Source organism: Gobio gobio (genome assembly GCF_949357685.1).
Source record: "Gobio gobio genome assembly, chromosome: 21".
Classification (NCBI taxonomy): domain Eukaryota; kingdom Metazoa; phylum Chordata; class Actinopteri; order Cypriniformes; family Gobionidae; genus Gobio; species Gobio gobio.
In genome coordinates, this window is record NC_137117.1 from 2,443,473 (window position 1) to 2,468,654 (window position 25,182).

At 36.4% G+C, this 25,182-nt stretch overlaps 1 protein-coding gene across 1 annotated transcript; it reads left to right on the forward strand.

Moving 5' to 3' along the window:
- Positions 1–820: 820 nt before the first annotated feature.
- tgm1l4 (transglutaminase 1 like 4) lies at positions 821–22,367 on the forward strand. The gene is made up of 14 exons (XM_079802616.1): positions 821–850; positions 4,811–5,021; positions 5,103–5,288; positions 11,378–11,620; positions 11,700–11,818; positions 13,036–13,143; positions 13,794–13,971; positions 14,234–14,372; positions 16,261–16,453; positions 17,662–17,815; positions 19,339–19,623; positions 21,096–21,256; positions 21,794–21,930; positions 22,085–22,367. The coding sequence occupies exons 2-14, from the start codon at positions 4,823–4,825 to the stop codon at positions 22,227–22,229; spliced, it is 2,247 nt and encodes a 748-aa protein (XP_079658742.1). The 5' UTR covers positions 821–850; positions 4,811–4,822; the 3' UTR covers positions 22,230–22,367.
- The last annotated feature ends 2,815 nt before the right edge of the window (positions 22,368–25,182 follow it).

Here is a 25,182-nt window from a genome sequence, read left to right on the forward strand (position 1 = left end):
TTATTGCATTTTATTTATTCATTAGAATAATATTTATTAATTTGATGTAATATGTATTTATATTTGAATGTATTCGAATTGTATTCATTAGAATAGCATTTATTAATTTGACTTAATACTTATTTATATTGTATGTATTTATTTTAATTGATTTAATAGTATTTGTTTATATTTTTGGAATGATTTATTTAATACTTATTCAGTTTTATTCATTAGAATAATATGTATCAATTTTATTTAATACTAAATATATGATATATTATATTTATTTAATATTTAAATAATGTATTTATTTTGATGTATTATATTTTATTCATTTTGAATTATTTATTTAATACTCACATTTTATGTATTCATTAGAATAATGTGTATTAATTTGATTTGATATTAATTTATACTTTTTCATTTTAATTTAATGTATACGCTTTCTGAAATGTCAATAACATTAATGATATTATTATTATTAATAATAATAAAAAATCTATTCAACTTGTACTCTCTTAGCAGACACTTTTATTACATGTATTGTACTTTACATTGCTTATACTCATGTTGAACAGATTTTTAATTGCTTGTGGGTGCAGGAATTTGTTCATTTTTATGTCTTTTGTATGAATTAATTGGCTTTGGTGATTCACAGATTTTAGTCTGCCGATCCGTGATTCAGGATGATTTTCCCTGAATGTTTCCCCTTGAACGAGAGAAGGAAGAAGTGCCTTTATTTCCAGCTGTCTCTGACTGTAAGTGTCGCCGCCTCAGGAGTGATGAAGGAGTGGCGTCGCGCTTAAATAAGAGCCAAACCTTCCCAGAGTTCATCAGCACGACAGCAGACGCTCCGTCAGAGACACAGGTAACCATCAACTCTCACTACACACACACACACACATCACACACATCAACACTTCACTCAACTGAAACGCAGCATTATTGCATTACATTGTGCATTTGTTTATGTTAAAAAATGACAGCCTTTATAACATGCTTAGTACAAGAGTTTAACCCAACCGCTGGGTTAAAGCAACACAAGTTTGGTTAAAAATGGACAAATCCAGCTGTTGGGTTAAATGTTTGCCCAATGTGCAGGGCAGTTTTATTTTACCCAACTGTTGTTTTAAAAATGACTATATGGCTGGCTTAAAATGAACCCAAAATAGTTTAAAAAAAATTACTAGAGGAAACAATAATAATCAAAAGGTGAACATTTATTAATAAGCAATTTATTATCATTTCTGGCATGCTTTGGGTCAATTTTAAGCAAGCAATACAGTGATTTTTAAACAATAGTCGAGTTAAATAAAACATTTCAAACATTTAACCCAACCGCTGGGTTTGTCCAAGTGTGCAGCTTAGTTAAAACAGGATCATTTAAAATATCATAACCTTTAATTAACATATTTTCATTTGTTTAGCTCATTTTGTTTCTCCATTCTTGCAATACCTCGTTCTCATTCTCACTGGACGCACCTGTAGCTCAGAAATCCATCATAACTAGAAACCACAATTCATGTCTGAATCTGAGGCGCATTTTAAACATATTTTCATATATGCATTATATTTAAATATGCACGATCAGCTGTGAGGTTGAGTCAGTGACTGCAGGGATCGTGTGTCATTGTGAGGTTTAATAGGTTGTTATTAAGGTGTGTGTGTGAGTGTGAGTGTAAGTGGCGTCTTTGTTGGCAGTGTTAGTGAAGTGTGTGATAATGACTCTGCGTTCAGCGCAGTGGCGGTTCTAGACCACGGTAACTATGGGGGCCAGGCAGGGGCCACTTGTGCTTTTAGGGGGCACACGTTAACATTTATCTTAACCAGTAGATAATTAGGTAGTTCACCTGAAAATTCTATCACCATTTACTCACCCCCATGTCGTTCCAAATAGGACTTTCTTATGTTGAACACAATATTAACTTATTTATTTTATTAAACTGTTGTATAAGATCAGTAGGCCTATCGCATTTGCACTCATGCTATTCTGGGTAGAAAAACAGAACTTGTGTGATATTGCACTCGTTACTCATGTTATAGGCCTATTGCTTAGTCTATATCATGATGTAAATGTGAGGGCGTTTTCACACTGGCAGTTTAGTTTGAATAATTGGTAATGTGAAAGTTGTCATGCGGACCCGGGTGAGCTGAGCTCAGGGGAACTGAATTCGAGACTGCCTGAAGGAGGTAGTCTGAGCTCGGTTGCGCAAATTGCGCTCGAGCTGTGCTGCGATTCATGGGAATTTGAAAGCAACAAGCTAATACGACTAGCGGGCCTGTGGCGGACCACTGGAGGCAAAGTTGGCGGCCCGCTGGCATTTTGCTCATCGTTTTCCTAGCGGACCACCGGCGGCAGCCACCACTTTTCCGACAGTGGTCCGCTACCGAGCCGCTGGTTTATAATAAATGTTTTCTGGCCACCCACGGACGATCCACTGGTCATATGATTCACAACTGGGTAATTATAGTTAGATCCAATATAATAATATTTAATGCAATAATGAATCAAAAACAAAGTACACAACTGCTAATAACCATTGTATATGTATTTTTTTGGATAGAGGCAACACAAATGCGTAGCTAAACAAATGGAAATAAACATAAAATAACTATAAACATTATGATAGCCTATTCAAAATATGTACTTTTGTTAATATATATATATATATATATATATAAACAGGATACATAAGACTGTATTATATATTATAAGATTAAGACTCGGGTGCGCAAGAAAAGTAACCTGCGCATGCATTTTATCAGATGACGGTGTATTTAGTTCAATACAACACATGTGTAAGGGATGATAGTGTTGATGATTTACCTTGGATACGAGCGAGAGGGAGCCTGCGGTGTATTCGCGGTGTAGAACGCGCTCTGACGCGGACCACAACAAACGTGCCCAGTGTAAAAACGCTCTGAGTCTAAAACTCAAACAGGGGCATTTCTGCCGCATATCTTGAATTTTATGGACATTCTGGCACTGAAATGGTTTGGTTAACGACATTCTAACAATACAGGTTTTGGAACAACACGAGGGTGAGTTACATTAGGTGTTTTTATTTTCTTTTAGGGGGAACTAACCCTTTATTTTATTCCCAGATTATTGAAAGTCTTTTATTTGGCCATGTACTGTATCACTCGATCTGCAGTCTCTACACGTGAAGTAAAATCATTTCAAGTTCATTTATTTATTTGAAAAGTAATGTATCTGTAATATGATTATGCATGCTCAATTTATAAAAGTAAAACTAAACCATTTATTTTACATGTTTTGTAGCCTACCTGCTCTCTGTTAGCAGACTCTTCGCAAAGTTAGCATAGACATCAAAACAAACATCTAATACTCTATAAGCAACACTGGACAATTGGATAAAATAATATTATTTCTCGCTATATGTGAACAAGACTGAAATTACATTATTCTGTATCTTTTCTCGGGTATGCCTATCTCTGTCATATTCGCACATGAACGGTTCTTTCATTGCGTTGGTCATAATTTATCTTTGGCTGCATCTTCCTAATTCGGAATATGATCAAAGATTACATATGTGGACATGTTCGGAGAAATTAGCCATTGAAAAAATATATTTTAACTACCAGTAAATGAACGAAATGACTGAATGGAATTCAAAGTCGTCAAGTCAGTAAAATTAATCTCCAGTAGCTATCTCTGCTGCGTAAGGGTGCAGTTACATTCAACACAACGTGTATAAAGAGAGCTTATTTTATCTATAATCAAGAGCGTAGCAACCGCTATAGCCCGCGTTTTACAACTATTTGAGCGAATGCAGACTGAGTGACGAATCATTCATAAACAGACATCACTTGCGCGCCACAGCGCGCAGCCTCCTCATTGCTTCTCTGCATTGGTTATTGGTTATGACACAATAAAGTGCTCTTTTCATCACACACCGCCACAGCAAAAAACGCACATTGCAACCAGTTTCAGAACATTGTTTGGTGCGATGTGATTCCAAATTTACGGGGGCCAGAGGGGGGGCCAGGCTTGTTGACACGGGGGCACCGGCCCCCCTGGCCACCCCCCTAGAACCGCCACTGGTTCAGCGTTCAGTGTGGGAGGTGATGGTGTCAGGCGAGCAAGAAACTAATGATTTAATAATTGCACAATTAAAATAGTCACTGAGGACGCAGAGCTTGTCATTAATCTCTGTTTGAGTTTAATAGAGAAGTAGACCATGCCATCATGACAGACAGACACACACACACAGACAGACACACAGAGAGACAGACACACACACACACACACACACACACACACACACACACACACACACACACACACACACACACACACACACACACACACACACACACACACACACACACAGAGACAGACAGACAGACAGACAGACAGACAGACACACACACACACACACACACACACACACACACACACACACACACACACACACACACACACACACACACACACACACACACACACACACACACAGTGTATATATATTAGAATTTCATTTATTTGTTAGAATTATATTTTTTATATATTTATTTGTTTTGTTTATTTGAATTATTTATTTATTAACGTGTTATTTCATATTTATAAGAATTGCGAATTATTTTTATTGTATTTATTAAAATGTTTTTATTTTTTATTTTTGTATTGAATATTAATTTATTGTGTTTTTTTTAATGAGTATATTTTGTCTGATTTTTTTTTTTTAATTCATGAATTAATATAAGTATTTATTAGAATTGTATTTATGTATTGATTGTTTACATTTTTATTCATGTATTTGTTTTTGATAAAGCATATTTAGGGATTTTTCTCTTGATTTTTCAGCCGATTGTAGAAATGTCTAGCTCAAACCCAACCAGAGATGCCAGCGCATCTGCAGCTGTGCCTACGACCACATCTGCATCATCCATACCCACATCTGCATCATCCATACCCACATCTGCATCATCCATACCCACATCTGCATCTGCATCTGCCAGCCCATCTGCGCCTGCAACCCCGTCTGTTACTCCATCTGCAGCACCTGCTGCTTTAGGTGAGAAGGAAGATTTCCGACTTCAGTCCTTTGCTTTTATTGATTCGTTACGTCTAAACCTGTGCTCTCTCTCTTCCTCAGACACGCTTCTGATGGTGCGCTCCGTCGACCTCCTGAAATCCAAGGACGGGCCGAACCGACGCGAGCATCGCACGGGCTCTTACTTCAGCGAAAACCTGATCGTCCGCAGAGGACAGACCTTCCAGATGTGGGTCGAGCTCTCCAGACCGTTCAACCCCAAATCAGACAACCTGCAACTGCAGCTGAGTGAGTGTGTTCGAGATCATTATTCATCCGCTCCAGCTCACTTCAACTGTGCTTAACCCTTAATCGGCCCTTGGGCTCCAGCTGACCCCACTGGACTTTTCCTCCATTTTTTAAAAGTGTTCCCTTCATCTCAGGGCCATGAGACTCGGTAACTTTTCCTAAATAATCTATCTAAACATGCACAAAAAATCTGGGCTTGATTTGGTTGTTCTAAAAATTTACCGTTTAAGTCCCTCGGGGTCAGATTGACCCCACATTGAAAATGAATGGGAAAGTGTAAAAAAAAAAAAAAAGCACTTTTTTTGTCAATTTTTTTTTACTAAATCCAGTATAAATCTGAAAATTTCCACATTTATATCAAGATCTGGTCCTAGAGCATAAACACAAAGTAGAACAAATTTTCTATCTCATACACACACACGTACACACACACACACACACACACAAATACACACATGTGTGTGACTGCAACAGAGAGTATTTTTATTGAAATTGGCAAATAAAATCAACAAAACTGGCATAAATCTGAAAGATTTTCATACATAAATGAAGTACTAATACTAGAGCACAAATGCAATATGGAACAAGCATGTTCACACACACACACACACACACACACACACACACACACACACACACACACACACACACACACACACACACACACACACACACACACACACACACACACACACACACACACACACACACACACACACACACACACACACACACACACACAGGTGTCTGGAGCATTTTTTTGGATTTTGGCAATGAATGGGAAAATGTAAAAAATGCTTTTTTTTCACTTTGTTTGTAAAAAAAAATCAACTAAATCCAGTATAAATCTGAAAATGTCCACATTTATATCAAGATCTGGTCCTAGAGCATAAACACAAAGTGGAACGAACTTTCTGTCTCATACACACACGCACACACACACACACACACACACAAACACACACATGTGTGTGACTGCAACAGAGAGCTTTTTTTATAGAAACTGGCAAATAAAATCAACAAAACTGGCATAAATCTGAAAAAAATCCATACATAATTGAAGGACAAATTCTAGAGCACAAATGGAACAATCATGAGAAAGAGAGAGAAAAGGGCAAATAAAAGAAAGATGAACGGCAGCTTAACTTCTGCATAACTTCCCTATGGACCTCTATTGGATAATGTGGTCATTGCACTCTCTTTCTCTTTAACTATAATTCCTAAAGTTTTTCCACAAACCTACAGATGGCGGTATTCTATCCCTAACACATAGAGCAATGTCCAAAAACTATTTATATTTATTTAAGATCATCATTCAAGTGATTTTTTCATAAAAAAATAATTTTTAATGAGCCAATTTATGACATAGTTAAGTATTTGTGCAGTAAATAGGTAAAAAACTACCAAATACCCACAAAAACACAGCATAAATGTATAGTTGAGAAGTAAATAAAAAAAATTATATATAGTTTTCCATATAAAAAAATTATATTTCCTTATGCAATCGCTCTGTAAAAGTTTGGGGTCTATCTGAGCACAAGGGACTCAAACGTAAACCCTGAGGGACGATTAAGGGTTAATCTGACACAAACAATCTCTGCGGACGACAGACTCGAGTTCGGGCTTGCCTGGATTCCCTCTTACTGTTTGTTTGTTTAGCTCATTTTGTTTCCCCATTACTGCGATACCTCATTCTCACTGGAAGCACCTGTAACTTTCCATAACTGGATGACAAGAGGTGTTGAGTGACACTTCTCTCACACCTTAAATCAGAAACCCCATTAAAACCAGCAGCAGAACAACCTGAATTAGATGGAAATCCAAGTTAAAGGTGCAGTGTGTAATATTTATGAGGACCTAATGACAGAAATGCAATGTAATATACACAACTATGTTTTCAGTGGTGTATAAAGACCTTCAGGGCCGGCCCAAGCCCTTATGGGGCCCTAAGCAGAATTTTATTTGAGGGCCCCTCGGCGCCACCAAAACAATTGACTATTGTCAATTATTGATAATGCGCACACCCAGTATCAATGTTAGTAGTTGTAGCTGTGTTGGTTACATCATGTCTGGCTGTCATGTTTTTACTCTTATACGGTTTTTAATTCAGTAGCAAACCCACAAGAGTGGTCAGGTGTTAATATTCAAAGCCTTACAGTACTACAGTTCAGACTGGGATATGAATGTTTTTATTTATTTTTAATTTATTTTTATTCTTTTAAGTAGTCTCTTATGCTGAATATGCTCACTTTCCCCCAGGACTCTTTGATGAATAGAAGGTTCAAAAGAACAGCATTTCTCTGAAATAGAAAGCTTTCAAAAATACAAAAAATATTGTACACAACTGTTTTTAACACTGATAATCATAAATGTTTGTTAAGCATCAAATCATCATATGAGAGTGATTTGTGAAGGATCATGTGACACTGAAGACTGGAGTAATGATGATAAATTCAGCTTTGATCACAGGAATAAATTACACTTTACTATATATTCACATAGAAAACAGCTGATTTACATTATAACATCATTTCACAATATTACTGTTTTTACTGTATTTTAAATCAAATAAATACAGCCTTGGTGAGCCGAAAATACTTTTTTTTAAAACAAGAAATGTTGATTTATTTCAAACATTAAACAGAGCTTTTATTTTGGCGGAAATAAAATAAAAAATGTTTGCATTCCATTCGACTGTGTAGAAAGAACCTTTTAATTTGTTAAATACAACTTCCAAAATGTAGGCTACACAACTTAACACAACAGAAAAAAACATTTACTGAGAAACTGGAAGCTATGCTGTACTCCGTCCAAAACATGCAGCAAGATATTCACACTAAACCATATCACATTCTCCAATCCATCCATTCATAAAATGGTTACCGGGCAACTGACGAGTACATTTTAGAGCGCATATTTTCTCGCACTTTGGACTTTGAACCCTGGCTAACAAGCGAACCTGTCAGAATCAATGCTGTCAGAATCAATCCGTGCATATATTAGGAAACGTAACTTTTTGCTGTTTATTTAGTAATTGTTTAAGGCCATTTCGCGATTTCAATCATCATAAAATAACATTTATAGCTTACAGCAATAAGTCATTTCATGTGCTCTCTGGGGCCCCCTGGTGGCCAAGGGGGCCCTAAGCAGCCGCTTAGTTCGCTTATGCCTTGGGCCGGCTCTGAAGACCTTACATAATGAACCGTTATGTTTTTATGACCTTAGAATGATCAGTTTCTATCTACGCACACCGCGGGTTCAGTGCAGTTGCCATTTTGTTTCTACGGTAGCCCTAAACGGACAAACTCCTCTACAGAACCCTAGCTACTCTCTGCTGTCTCAGACGATGACATTTTTGTCCTGTGTCGACCACCGTAGCTACTCGATGTGCTTCGAAACGGAGGGATGAGCGGTGGATTATGCACTAGATGGCGCTAAAACTTACACACTGCCAGAGGTGGAAAGAGTAACAAAATATTCTACTCAAGTAAAAGTACTATTACTTCAATGAAATTTTACTTAAGTACAAGTAAAAGTACCGGTCTAAAAATGTACTCAAGTAAAAGTAAAAAGTAGTTCATTTAAAATGTACTCAGAGTAAAAGTTACTGAGTTACTTTTTTAATCTCCTGTGTAAGGTTGTGGTAGAATGAGATATTCGCCATATGAAAACATCAGAGTTTCACAGCATCACGGTATTAAACAATTATTTAATCAATAAACTGTATTATTAAATTATGGTTATTATTATCACCAGTTAAATTGGCATTAAATGAATGAATTAACTTTTTTTTGGTTGGTTGAACAAATGATTTATTATAACAAACTTGAAACCATTTGTTTTGTTTATTAAAATTTCAATAAAACATGTCTAATCAACCAAATTTAATGAATGGTTATGAATTAGATTAACAACTTATTTTTATCATCAACTTATCAACATTTTTAAGAATCCTATGAATTTTTTCTTTTTATGATTTTTATACAAATATATGACCAAAACGGTGGTAATTAAATAAAATGTAACAAACTTTTATCCTTTTATTTTTGGGCAAAGTGCTGCAAAACAGAGATTTTCAAAAAACGTTTATTTTGATGGGTTTTAGTGAAGAGCTGCTTCTGAGAAAACCTGTTTCAGAGTGTATTTGCCTGGTGTTTAAAATGTTCCAAATATGGTTTGTGAGACGTTAAAACACCACGAGCATCGCGTACTTGAGTAGGCTATGTAGTAGACGAAACGGCACTCATCACAGAGACAGAACAAACAGATCATTTATTTATATAGCAATGTTTTGCTTTAATATTCACAGACAGTGTTGGGGAAAGTTACTTTGAAAAGTAATGCATTACAATATAGCGTTACTCTCTTAAAAAGTAACTAATTGAGATACTTAGTTACTTTTTAAGAAAAGTAATGTGTTACGTTACTTTAGCGTTACTTTTTCTCACCTGGGCTGGGCTTGCTTTTTTATTTTGTTTTTTAATAGCAAAAAAAAGTCATTTTTTTGTGCAAATGTAAAGACCTCTTCATACCAAAATTGAAATAATAGGCCTCAGGCTGAGGTAAAAATGTGTTGCCATTCTGGATAATGGAAGAATAGGACGCAGGAGAAAAAAGTTTTACCAATAAAAACAAAAATCTAGTAATTTTTGCTCATGGCTTAACTGAATCATCAAAGGTCAGCAGCACGACATTGGTCAATAAAGGTAGATTTAAATGCATAAAAATATTAGTTTTATTTAACATTTATATATTTGAGGTTTGCATAGTACTCTGATTTTGCATTTGACTGATTTTATTAATTTTGAGGAGTACAGAATCTTCATTGTGCAAGTGAGATGAATAAATGCTCACATTTAGTCTAGAACTACAATAACACATTCTGCACTTACTCTCACTTTTCTCAACATGGGGACAGGACAGCTGTCAGTCAAATAAATGTGAAAAAGTAACTCAGATATTTTGTTGTAAATTTGAAAAGTAATGCGTTACTTTACTAGTTACTTGAAAAAGTAATATTATTACGTAACTCAAGTTACTTGTAATGCGTTACCCCCAACACTGTTCACAGACCATATCGCGATTTGATTTATTGTACAGCTCTACCGTCGGTGTATTCATCCATCCATCAGTTTGCTTGTTTTACATGACATTCGCGTTACACTGTAAATTAATTGTCGTGACTGGATTCCGGGATTCCCTCTGCATCACAGAAATCACTCGGCCTTAAGTTAAAACATACCTTTATCTACACGAACATGTTCTACGCGTTTCCTCATTTGCATCAACATTTTTTGTAACTTTGATAGCCTATCCTCCAGGACAACACGTATTTTTTTTCTATATCCAAAGTGTTCCCATACTAACTGGTTCACGACGGCGTTTCGCTTTCAGCTGGATCTGCATCACTGACATTTCTTATCAGTCTCCATCTTTTTGTGATTTTTGCACGTTCTCCCGCCCTTCAAGTCGTTTCCGGATCACTTTTTCCCCACTTTCGTATTATTTAATTATTTTACTCAGTAATGGATGTGGTTTAAAATGTAGCGAAGTACAATACTTAAAACAAAACATACTTAAGTAAAAGTAAAATTACAGATTTTTAAAACTACTAGAAGTACACAGAAAAAGTACTCAATTACAGTAACGCGAGTAAATGTAATTCGTTACTTTCCACCTCTGCACACTGCACCTTTTAAATCAGATCGCAGATGAACGAGTAAATATTAAAAATATTCTTGTCTGGAAAGTCTTTGTGTAGGCCAACTCAACCGTCACTCATAAAACACACACATGCAGAGGCTACAGAAATAAAAGCGTGTTTTTCATCTGGCATTATCATTGTTTGACGGATAAATGAGTCTGTCACACAGAGACATTCTGACGGTTAGTTCAATTATCCTTCTCTTTATTCATCTGACAGATGAATCCAGTCACTCTTGAATCTGGTTCCTGTTGGATGTGAGTCATGAAGTGGTTGGATTTGGGCCAGGACTGGTTATTGTGTGATCTAATCCGTCTGAGCCGGCTGATTCTCTGAGTCACTGATTAAAGATAAATCATTAAGTCACAATGTCTCCGTTCCTCAGGTTCTGTCGTCACCACTGGGATCCGCATCTCCGTTCCGTTAGTCGAGGTTCTGGAGGACCGCCGCTGGGAGATGAAGATCGTCGAGCAGAAGGACAAGCGGGTCCGGCTGTCGGTCAACACCCTGCCGACCGCCTCCATCGGCCGCTACATGATCACCGTCGCGTCCTTCTCGCCGAGGGGAAAGCTGTTGTTCCCCTGCGCCCCGAACGACCTGTGCGTGCTCTTCAACCCCTGGTGTGAAGGTATGAGTCGAGCCGTTACACTCATTCTGTCTTCACTTGCTGCAGTGAGGTAACACTACCTCCATCTCTCTTTCCTCAGATGATCCAGTGTTTTTGGATAATGAGGCGGAAAGGAAAGAGTATGTTCTCAACAGCATGGGCAGAATTTATTACGGAACCGAGCAGCAAATTGGAGCCAGAACATGGAATTTTGCCCAGGTGCGAAAACACACAATCCCATTACAGAGAGTGACTACTATTGTTGTTGTTATTATTATTATTATTAGCAGTAGTAGTTATATACTACTACTACTACGGCGACTACTTATTCTACTACAACAACTACTACTACTACTACTACTACTACTACTACATTTTATTATTATTATTATTTAATATTATTATTATTAGTAGTAGTAGTAGCAGTAGTAGCATATTTATTATTATTATTTGTGGTAGCAGTAGTAGTAGTAGTAGTAGAAGTATATTTTTAATTATAATAATAATAATAATGGAAATAATAATAATAATTATTATTATTATTAGCAGTAGTAGTATATTTTTAATTATTTGTATTGTTTCCCATTTATTGTTATTATTATTTTTTGAATTATTTTTGTAACATATTAATTATAACTATTTTTATTATTATTATGTACATTATTTTTATTATTATCATTAGTTGTAGTAGTTGTAATATAGCTATTGTTAATATATATTAATAATATTATTTTCCATTATTATTATCATTACTATTATTGTTATTATTGCCTTTTTATTGCTATTATTAGAATTATTTACATTATTATTATTATTAATAATAATATTATTATTGTCGTTATTTACATTATTATTATTATTAGCAGTAGTAGTAGTAGTAGTATTTAAGTTATTATTACTATTACAGTTATTAGCATTATTTACAATATTATTATTAATAATATTGTTGTTATTTAAGTCATTATTATTGTTATTATTATTATTAGTAGTAGTAGTATTTAAATTATTATTATATTACAATTATTAGCATTATTTACATTATTGTTATTATTTTTAGTTGTAGTAGTAGTAATATTGCTATTATTAGTATTATGTTTATTTTTAAAGTGATTATTATTATTATTATTATTGTGATTATTATTGTTTACTATAATTTATTTTATTATTATTACATTGATTTTTAAAATGATTTTTAAATTATTTTCCTATTGTTATATAATATTATAATATAATAATATTATTATCATTTACATTTTTATTGCTTTTATTAGTATTATTTTATTATTATTATTATTTACATTATTATTAATAGTAGTATTTACGTTATTATTTCTGTTACTATTATTGACATTATTGCTCTTATTATTATTATTGTTGTTGTTATTGCTATGATCATTATTATTATGCTTTTGCAATGGTTTGGTTTGTTTCATCAGTTTGAGCAGAATGTCTTGGAAGCGTGTCTGTTCCTGTTGTCGAGGAGTCGGGTCGCGATGACCGAATGGAGAGACCCGGTGATCGTGTCCAGGATGATCTCTGCTCTGGTGAGTCTCATTCACAAGACATGGACAGGGATTTAAAGGGTTAGTTCACCCAAAAATGAAAATTCTGTCATTAATTCCTCACCCTCATGTGGTTGGACACCCGTCAGTCCTCCGTTCATCTTCAGACACAAATGAAGATATTTTAGTGTAAAGCTGATGCTGAGAAAGGCTTCAGATAGGCCTCCATTGGCATTCAGTACATTTACACTCACAAGACCCATAAAAGGCACTAAAAACGTCGTTACAAAGTCCATCTCACCACAGTGGCTCTACAATAATTTTACGATGCGACGACAATAGTTTTTGTGCGCAAAAAAAAATCAAATTAGGAATTAATGACACAATTTTCATTTTTGGGTGAACTAACCCTTTAACACTTCCTTGCTGAAAAAAACAGACAAGCTGAAAAACGCTGTCTGAAAAAAATCACCAAAACAAACACGATAGCCCGCCCCCAAATTCACAAATACGCTATGCAGCATAGGCACCGCCCCTCATGAGTGGACACGCCCCCCTTACTGCTGATTGGCTACAAGTGTCTAGTGGTGTTCTGTCTAATCCACTTTCAACAGCGTTTCTCAGAAATCGCTTAAAGATGCAAGATTCAAGAACTAAAAAAGCTCCTGTTCCCCTCCTCTTCTCTGCGACAGGTGAACTCCAATGACGACCGAGGTGTGCTGATGGGTAATTGGTCGGATAGCTATGAAGGCGGGACGACGCCCACCGCCTGGAGCGGCAGCGGAGACATTCTCAGACAGTATTACAAGAATGCAGGAACGCCGGTCAAATTCGCCCAGTGCTGGGTCTACGCTGGAGTCACGGCATCCGGTATGTGCATAACAGCGGCCTGTGATTTTGTGTCATAAGTCGTGCGCATTTGAATAAAATCGTCTGCTAAGTAGTATGCCAAAACCTACGCTATATGTATATGCAAATCAGATGAGAATGATTGGCTAGCGCACTGCACACGTGTTTGTTGTGATAACCGTCAATCCTCAAGGGGGCGCAGACACAGCAAGGAACCTGGGAAAGTTAGCAACATGTATTTATTTCATAAATTGTAAATCTATTTATTCTGTTTCCCTCTCAGTGTTGAGATGTCTCGGTATTCCCACTCGGTGTGTGTCCAACTTCAGCTCCGCCCACGACACGGACCTTTCCTTGACCACTGATGTTTATATTGATGAAAACCTGGAGTTGATTAAAGACAAGAACAGCGATTCTGTCTGGTATGATAAAAACAACGATCTATCACTCAATGTCTCTGTCACATGCTCCTTTCATTATTGGGATTAATGTGATTTTTAGATTGTGAACTGTATTTAGACCTGTCCCAAATGTTCATAATGCTTTAATAAGATTCGAACGTCATATTAAATAAACGTTAAAAAAAAGCTGACTAGACATGTGCCGGTAAACGGTAAGGCGATATACCGCAACAATGAACATGCACAATATTGTTATCGTGGGCACTTCAAAATACCGTGAATAAGTATTTCTTACGAATTATACAGATTTTTAGAATGAATTTTAAGAATACTTTACCCATCAACCGTTTAAAATGAACAACACGTCAAAGAGGAACGCGCACTAATGTTAGGACTAAATGACATGCCCTAGATATTGTTTGAATATGTTCTGATTGTTATTCAGTCGCACACTTTACAATAAGGCTCTATTATTTAACATTAGTTCATTCATTAACAAACTGACAATGAAAAATACTTCTAAAGCATGTATTAATCTTAGTTAAATGTACATTTCAGCATTTAATAACACATTATTAAAATCAAAAGTTGTAACTGTATTATTTAATGGAACTGAGCTAACACTAACAGTTGCTTTTTTTAACTAACATTATCAAAGAATAATAGGCTAACTGTAGAAATGTAGCTATTCGCTCTTTGTTAAGTTAATGCATTAACTAGTGAGACCTTATTGTAAAGTGTTACCTATTGTTCTTTATAATTTTTTAGCACTTTAATCTGTTTTAAATATTTGTTTACTTCATACATCTGTGTGTATTGCTTTATTGCATTTAAATGTTTTGTTCTTTTTGTTATAAGAAAGTTATTAAACCTGTTATAGTATGACACCACTTTTTTGCAACTTATTTCAATATCGTGATAATACCGTATACCGCGATAAAAGCTTCAGCAATTAATCGCAACACGAAAATTTGATATCGGCACAGGCCTAAAGCTGACATTACCAAATGTGATGAATTAGAATGACTAGTCTTCTATTTTATTCAAATTTCTTTGGGTAAATTCTAGGGATGCACCGGTTGACCGGCCAAAAACCGGAACCGGTTTTCTTTGTATTTTTCTGCCGATTTTTACGGAAGTGCACCCGCGTGCACATACGCCTATATCGCAATCAATCGCGAACATGTCACTTGTGTGTTACAAACGTAAACTGGAGAACTGAGGGAAGAGACGAGATGGGAATGAAGAGCCGCTTTCCTGCGCGAGCTGAAGTTGCGCGAGCTGAACTCTCCGCGCCTGTACAAGTGTAGATAACGAAGACTAACTTGTGACAAATGACAAATGAAATACTATCAGTTCTGTAGCCTATAGTATGATCATCTTTATTTTACCTTAAAATTACATTGACTTAATTTGATTTAAAAAGCACCTGCTGTAGCATCTTAGTTTTTTTCGTTGCACTAAACATTATTTGATTTAACATTTTGGAACAATTATATACTTTGGTTTTATTAATTTCACTGGTAAAGACTTTTTTTTCTTTACACTGAATTTAAAAACAAATGCTGATTTAAGTAACATCTTTGTTTGGATTGCAGAATATGCAGTTGATGCCTTTAATGTCACCTTTCAGCCTTTTAATTTCCAATTCAATTTCCCGTTAATTTCAGATTGCGGACTTGTTTTCATTAGCCAAAAGCCAATTTAGCCTGTTAAATACCAAATAAACATCTTGTTCATGTATACTTTCGTTCTTTTATTGTGTAAAAATATATATATTTTTTAAAATCGGTATTGGAATCGGCCAGTTTTCTTGAAAAAAAATCGGTATCGGAACCGGCCATGTAAAATCATGAACGGTGCATCACTAGTAAATTCCCGCCTGCCAATAAACTCTCTTTCTGTGTAGGAACTTCCACGTGTGGAACGAGTCGTGGATGTCCCGTCCAGACCTGCCGGCAGGTAATGGTGGATGGCAGGTGGTGGACGCGACCCCTCAGGAGATCAGCCAGGGTTCGTATCGCTGCGGTCCCTCACCCGTAACCGCGGTCCGCAACGGACAAGTCAACCTGAAATTCGACACTCCATTTGTCTTTGCCGAGGTAAGTGCTTTCATTTGACCCTCATTTGCTGAACTGATGATTCATTCTGAGCACTTTATTCAGATTTATCTCTGAGAACCAGTGTTAATTTCGTTGACGAATAATTTTTACAAACAACAAACTTTTTTCACTGACGAAAATGAGACAATAACTAAATAAAAACTAGTGTTGGATGTAGGCATGTGCCGGTATCAAACTTTCATGTTGCGATTAATTACTGAAGTTTTTATCGCGGTATACGGTATTGTCACGATATTGAAATAAGTTGCAAAAAAGTGTTGTCATACTACAACAGGTTAAATCACTTTCTTATAACAAAAGAACCAAACATTTAAATACAATAAAGCAATACACACAAATGTATAAAGTAAACAAATATTTAAAACAGATTTAAGTGCAAAAGTATTATAAAGAACAATAGGTTTGCTGAAATGTACATTTAACTAAGATTAATACATGCTTTAGAAGTATTTTACATTGTCAGTTTGTTAATGAATGAACTAATGTTAAATACTGGAGCCTTGTAAAGTGTGTGATTGAACAACAGTCAGAACATATTCAAACAATATCATGGGCATGTAATTTAGTCCAGATTAAAATATGAAATGCAAGTTTGAAAATGAATAGCCTTAAGTCTTTAAGTATTATGTATTAGGTTATGTGAGTACTGGGGAAACGGCTGCATTTCTGCTGTTCACTAAAACCATTCAAAAAAATCTTCATTACTTGAATTTAAATAAATGTTAACTGAAAAAAAAAAAAAAAACACTTATTTGAAGCTTTAGCTTAACCTGATATGGCCTACTAACTAAAACAGAAATACAAAGTTATAAAAACTATATAGATGTTTTTTAAAAAAACAAACAAAAAAGTGAATTGAGCTCTTTCATGTATTTTTAATGTCAAAAACAAAATGATGTCAAAATGTCAGTTCAAGTGACAGTCGGTTATGTAATGCTTAAATGCTTAATGTATTACAATTGAACTAAACTCATTAGATTTTAGTCCACTAAATCTACTGTAGATTTAGTCGACTAAAATCTTATGATATTTAGTCGACTAAAACTAAAAACAATTCAGGTGACTAAAATATGACTAAAACTAAATGGCATTTTAGTCAAAAGACTATGACTAAAACTAAATCAAAATTTGCTGTCAAAATTAACACTGCTGAGAACATCTACTGAACTCGTTTCACTGTGTCTCAGGTGAACAGTGATAGAATCTACTGGCAGAAGAAACCCGATGGCAGTTTCAGTCAGGTCAGTGTGGAGAAGAACACCATCGGCCAGCGCATCAGTACCAAAGCTGTAGGATCGGAAGAGCGCATGGACATCACGCACCTCTACAAATACCCAGAGGGTAATACAACTAAAGCATCTTTTTAAAGAGATTTGTTTTTAAACTGTGTTTGCCTACTGAACAATGCTAGGAAGACTGTTCCAGAGTTTAGGTGCTAAGTAGGAAAAGTATCGACCGCCTGCAGTTGATTTCGATATTCTCTGTATGATCAACTGGCCAGAGTTTAGAGAGCGCAGTAGACGTGATGGAGTATAATGTGTTAAGAGCTCGCTCAAGTATTGGGGAGCTAAACCATTTAGTACTTTGTAAGTAATAAGCAAGATTTTAAAATGTATGCGATGTTTAATAGGCAGCCAGTGCAGTGTTGACAGAACTGGGCTAATATGGTCATACTTCCTGGTTCTAGTAAGAACTCGAGCTGCTGTGTTTTGGACCAGCTGGAGTTTGTTTACTAAGCGAGCAGGGCAACCACCCAGTAGAGCATTACAATAATCTAACCTTGTGGGCATGATCGCATGAACTAACTGTTCAGCATTTGTCATTGAGAGCATTTGTCATAATTTAGATATTTTTATATACGGTTTTACGGATGCTAGAAACGTGGCTTTCAAATGAAAGATTGGTATCAAAGAGCACACCCAATAAATATAGAGCAAGAAATTTCTTCGTTAAGAAATATAGAGCTGAGTATCATCAACGTAACCGTGAAAGCTAATGCCATGCTTCCTAATTATATCTAATAAGATGTACAGGGTGAAAAGCAATGGTCCTAGTACTGAGCCTTGCGGTACTCCATACTGAACTTGTGATCGATACCATGCCCATGCAATTCCACTAATGCCAACATAACTTTCGAGTCTATTTAAAATAATTTTGTGGTCAATAGTACCGAATGCAGCTCTTAGATCGAGTAATACTAATACAGAGATACAAATCTTTTTTTTTTTAAAGAAAAATGTTGGTTTAATAACAGCCAGCTTAAAAGTTTTCTGTGCATATCCTAATGACAATGATGCATTAATAATATTAAGAAAGTATTTGTGTGTAATATTTTAAGTAGATTAGTGGGTATAGGGTCTAATACCTATAAATAGGTTCTCTCTAATAGTATCAATCTTGCAAGTAAAGATATTCATAAAGTCATTACTCCTGTGCTGTTTGCAACATCTGAAGTATAAGTAATAAGTGCACTGTAAGTCGCTTTGGATAAAAGCGTCTGCCAAATGCGTAAATGTAAATGTAAATGTAAATGTAAATGAAGCTCTATTTCTCGTTAATTTAACCACTGTATCAAATAACTACCCAAGGTTGTGTTTGTTCTCTTATAAGAGAGTCAAAGTAAGCAGATCTGGCAGTTTCTTTCTATATGCAATAACACTTTCCTTCCACGAAATGTGAAATACTTCTGCTTTAGTTTTGTTCCAGCTGCGCTTCAATTTTCGGGCTGCTTTCTTGAGGATCCGAGTGTGCTTGTTATACCATGGCATCTGACTATTTTCCTTAATCTTCTAGTATTTGGAACAGACCAAATAAAATGCCGCTTCTCACACTCATTCCTCATTATTTATCTTCCTATTTGTCAGGTTCGGAGGAGGAACGCATTGCTGTCGAAACGGCTAGTCAATTCGGCTCCAGGCCGACTACGTACCCATCGCCCACCGACAATGATGTGAGCATTGAGATCGTCATGGACGGGGCAGGACCTCGTATCGGTGGAGATGCCAAACTCAACATCGTCCTGAAGAACAAGAGCTCAAAGCAGCGCACGGCCAGTCTTCTGTATGAGGTGATGGTCATGTACTACACCGGAGTGCTGAAAGCCACCATAAAGAAGGACCGGATTCCTGTCAACCTCAAACCACAAGAGAGTGAGTGGAATTTGATATATATATATATATATATATATATATATATATATATATATATATATATATATATATATATATATATATATATATATATATATATATATATATATATATATATATATACATTAGGGATGCCACAATTCTCAATATAATATTGAACCGTTCGGTACGGCATTCACGGTTCAATACGCGCTTGTGAATTGCGTTTTTTTCGGTTTCGCATTTAATTAATTATTTCTCTACAAATTCTATAATTTGCCTCCATCCCAATACTGAACAACGCGACATACATTCACATCACAGGTTAGTGGTAGAGTTATACTCACAGAACACTATAGTTATTCACAATCACGAAAGCTCATTATTTGCATGCGTTTTACAGCCTTGCCGGTTTCATTCGCGTGTGCGGTTTTAATATGCGCTTTTCAGAGCGCGCACTAAAAGCCTGTCAAACACGTGATTATTGGATTCGTCTTACTGTATTCGTCTTACTGCGCTAATACTGTCAAATACACACAAGGTTAACATAAACACAGTCGGTTATGTCTAAAGTGAATGTAAAATCGCAATCGTGTCTGTATATTAGATGCACGGAGGTCTTAAATTGACAGTGCAGTAGTGAACACGCGATTCTTAAAGGGACAGTTCACCTATAAAATTATGTCATTATTTACTCACTCTAATATTGTTCCAAACCTGTATTCATTTCTCGATGACAGAATTTTCATTTTTGAGTGAACTATCCCTTTAATGTTAATACAACAACAAAAGACAAAGAGAAAATCACTCACTGCTCTTGACTGAAAAACGAATACAGCAGCTTTAATAAGAATCAATGTATATTTTATAGTGAAGTCTGTGTAGTGTTTTATTTTTACATTCATTCATTCAATTTCATACTTAAATGCTGCTGTACAGCTCTGAGCTGCCAGTGTAAATCTTTATATATATTTATTTTATATTATCCAATACACTAGGAATGTGTACAAGGGTTTTTTTTTTAAGTAAAGTTTTAAGTTTAAGTAAGGTTTTTCAATTATTTTTAGTAAAATAAAGAAAGAGTATTGCAATACAAAAATAGTCTTTTTTCTCTTTAACCTCTTGCGGTTCCTGTCGCCTAAGAATAGAATAACAAAAAATGTATGTGACAAGCCATCAGAACCGAACCTAACCGAAAACTGTGGGTAAAAACCGAGGTATGTATTGAACCGTGGACTAACTGTATTGTTGCATCCCTAATATATATATATATATATATATATATATATATATATATATATATATATATATATATATATATATATATATATATATATATATATATATATATATATATATATATATATATATATAATGAGGTATTTTATAAACGTTTTAGTTACTCTTCATAGCAGTCTGCTCCAAAACTACAGTGCAAAATGCAGTTTTTTTTATCGTTGTCATTAATGCCATGTTCCCTGGTCTCTCTTCAGCCAAGACTATTCCCTGGACTCTGCAGTATAGGGAGTATGTGAATCATCTGGTGGATCAGGGCGCTCTGCTGCTTGCGGTCACCGGACGGGTCAATCAGACCAAACAGATTCTGGCCACACAGTTCAACTTCAGACTGCGCACGCCAGACCTCATCATCACTGTACGTCAATGAGCCTCTAGTCTTTATTTGTCACGTGTAACACGCACAATGTTTTTATGTTTCGTGCATTTGGTTGCAGTTAGATTGTTACTGTAAAGTATCATAGTAGTGCAGTATATTCTGACTCACACTATATTCCAAGACTTCTGAAGTCATATGATGCTTAGAGTAAGGAACAGAATAGATTTATCCTCTCTGTCTTAGATCTCAAATCTCATTCTCTATTTTGCATATTAAATCTGTCAGTTACGCATTGCGTTTAGTGTTGATGCTCAACCTGGTGAAGCATCTAAAGGCGTCGTATTTGAGTGCTAATGAGATTTGAGAGTTGCAGAAGAGAGAAAATCAACTTTGTGTAGCGATGCTCCGTTAAAAACAGAAAAAAAAAAAAATGATTTGCATGTTTTGTGTCCCTAGTTTCTGTCTATTCATAAAAGTGTTTTACCTTTGCCTTTACTTAAATCGAAACACTACAGGTGAATTCAGTTCTTCACAAAAAGAAACTCTCCATCATTGATTGTGTTTGTGCTGTTTCAGCCTCTGGAGGACGCTGTGGTGGGGAAAGAGTTGACAGTCAAGATCACGTTCCTGAACCCGCTGTCACAAGTGTTGAAGAACGTTTTGTTCCGTATAGAGGGATTGGGAATGCAGAGCGTCAGAACGATCACGCATGGGTAAGACTTTCAGTGTTTAACAGCAGTTTAATTTCAGCTGTGACGTGTTCATGCACTTTAGATTGGTTCAGAAACATAGATTGTACTGCATTAAATATGATATTTAAAGAGTGAACATCTTCCAGAGAGTTGATATTGTCTTTCTGTGTGTCAGTGATGTGGAGAAGCTTGCGACGGTTACACTGATGGAGAAGTTTGTTCCCACCGTCTCCGGCTCTCAGAAGCTCCTGGCATCGATGGACTGCCGTCAGCTCACTCAGGTGCACGGATTCATGGATATTGTGGTCAAACCAAAGTAAAAAACACTGTCATTGTAAAGCCTTGTAATACTCTCGCTATGTACTAGATTTAAGGATCATCTTCACTAAATTATAATTCAGTATTTTCATTCACAACTAATGTAATTCAACAATAAATATCATCCATGTTTTAATTATATCTGTCTGTCTGTTGTGATGTTTATGTGCACAAATGTTAATCGTTCTTCAGTGTGTATTTGCATAATAATTAGCAAGCTGTTTGAAGCGACAAAGGACCATCTTGTCACTTAGGCTAGAGGTGTTGTAGGGTTATCTGACGCGTGGATCCAAAACATGACGCTTCCAGTCCAGTACTGCATTTATCACCTTTATTTGTCACAGTTACGATGCTCAAAAACATAGTACTCCTCATACCCACTCCTGACACAGTCAAAAATTGTTTGCTTCCCTCATTACACCTAACCTCACTTCCTCTCTGGCTACTTATATCCCTTAAACCCACACTCCACCCGGTGTCTAACAGTGGAACTACAACAGACATATAAATAAAGCATAAAGGCTCTTACACTGTTTATTTTATACTCAACATCAGTTTTTCAGATACTGCAGTTATTACAAAATGAACCAAGAACCTCAACATTTCACAAGTAATTCAATGTTAACAGCTGGAGAGGAAAGAGAGAAAATGACTACAACATAAAAAAACATATTAGAAACACTCTGAAATTGAGTATATTATTATATTATGTAGAATTTCACAATATAATATTAATCATATGCACAATGTCATAATAGATTTGAAAAGCAAAAGCAAAGTATTAATGAAAGATAAAAGCAAACAAATCTTTGTGATCAAAACAAAATTGCCATTCAAATGAAGCCATGATGGTTTTTTTAACATAACTTACAAATATTTCATTATAGTTGACTACTTGATTGTGGTTAGTGCAAATAATTTTTCTAAAATAAAAAACAGCACATACATAGTTAATCTTATTTCATGGTGAACACGGCCAAGTCCTGAGATTGGCATGGCACCACGGCACACTCCATGTGACCATCACGCCAAGCTTTTGCCAAACATTTAGTCCCAGGTCAGACCTTGCCTTTCTACAGGCCAGAGTGCCCTTACAACAAGAAGACCTGCTTTCTCAGATATGGGGCACCATATGGCACCCGCGTCCAGACTTCTGGAGTCTCCATGTGTGGTCTCCGAATGGGACATGGAGGACTTAAGTGGCCTACTACCAGTGGTGGTTGACACTATCACTTAAGCTAGAGTTCCCTCTACTAGGCGTGCATATGCTTTGAAGTGGAGTCTGTTTGCTGAGTGGTGTTCTTCCAAGCAGAACGATCAGCTCTATGCTTTTTTTTTTCTGCAAGAAAGTTTGGAGCGGAGGCTGTCCCCTTCCACCTTTATATTGTATGTTGCTGCCATCGCAGCACATCATGATGCTGTTGGTAGGTCAGTGGGAAAGCATGACCTAGTCATCAGGTTCCTGAGAGGCGCCAGGAGGCTGAATCCTCCCAGACCGTGCCTTGTCCTTTCTGGTCTACAGAAAGCTCCCTTTGAGTACTTCCTTAAAGAGGATGGAGGACCTGCAGGCATTTTCTGTCAGTGAATCGTGCCTTGAGTTCTTGGGGTGTTGCTTCGCCCTGGCAGACATCTGCAGAGATGCAGGCTGGTCTACACCTAACATCTTCACGAGATTCTACAATCTCCAGGTTGAGCCGGTTTCTTCCCAGGTGTTGGGTACAAACAGGTAATGTGCAGGAAGGCTGGCTCTGTGTCTCGCTTACAGCGCCATTCCCCTCTAGTGGGGGGATACTAGTGGCTACTTCAGGTTGGTTGCCCACTTGGTGAACCCTGAATCGAGTTCCTGCAGCATCTTTCGGCAGTCAGATGCTGGGGAGGCGTCTGAACCCTGAATCGAATTCCTCCAGCATCTTTCGGCAGTCATGCCCTGCCGGTCAGGCCTTGTACTGGGCTAGATGCCTATACTATACTGCAGCCTATACTATACTGACCTATTGAGAATGAGGAGATACGTCATGGTCGTGGGCGGAGTCTGAGCCCGTACACCATTCCGGGATCCGACGCTATCGGTTGCCAGGGGTAATATTGTAAGAGCGATACAGAGATCAGAGCAGGAAAGACGGCTGGAGGAATTATCATTGTGGCGTTTAAGCGGAGAAATTACGAGAAAACTTAGAAGAAATGGAGAAGAGGCCTCTTACAGGGAGAAACTTACTACCAGCGCCAAGCTGAGGTATTTAGAGAAGCTGATATCAAAAACGTTGACCCATACGAGCTGCCACGGCAGAACTTTTTACCACCTTGCACTGAAATGTTTCTATAAATATATTTCCTGTGCATTCTGAATAATAAATATATCTCCCCACTATCCTGCAGCAGTCCAGTGCTCATCATCATTAGCAGTGTTTTTCTCTTACTGATCATATTTTATACCTGTTGAGTTTATATTTTTTAATTAATTTGACTAAAAATTGAAATGATCGTTTGTGTGCGCTGGTGCTTTTATTCCAGCCTTCTTAAGTAGAATGAATGCTCGGCACGTGCCTTAATGTTAACAATGTTAAATATTGAATTAATCTTAAACAGTGATGCACACAGTAGAGGAAAATGACAGTCAACTAGGCTACCTTGAATATTAATTAAGCGTTTTGGGCATAAACATGTTGATAACATACACTAAAATGACTGACAATGAAAAATGACAGAATAGTGATCAACATGTTTAATACAAATAAATAAAGGTTCGTATTGATCAAGTGTCTCACACTTCAGCATCGCGATCAAGACCATGACTGACACCCTGTGGTGAAATAATGGCGTACGTTTACCAGCCGCTGCTTTCTCAGATCGGCTTGGGTGGATTAAAACTTCATGTTCAGTTGAGTTTGGAAAACTATGTACATAGTAATCATCAGAATATCTCTTCTTCAGTCTCTGTCCGAATCCATTACCTGG

Bases quoted from the DNA above. Each gene is read 5' to 3' on its own strand.
- tgm1l4 (XM_079802616.1), top strand. From the start codon at position 4,823: ATGTCTAGCTCAAACCCAACCAGAGATGCCAGCGCATCTGCAGCTGTG. The intron at 11,621-11,699 runs GTATGAGTCGAG...CTCTTTCCTCAG, and splicing joins CTTCAACCCCTGGTGTGAAG to ATGATCCAGTGTTTTTGGAT. The intron at 16,454-17,661 runs GTAAGTGCTTTC...ACTGTGTCTCAG, and splicing joins CTCCATTTGTCTTTGCCGAG to GTGAACAGTGATAGAATCTA.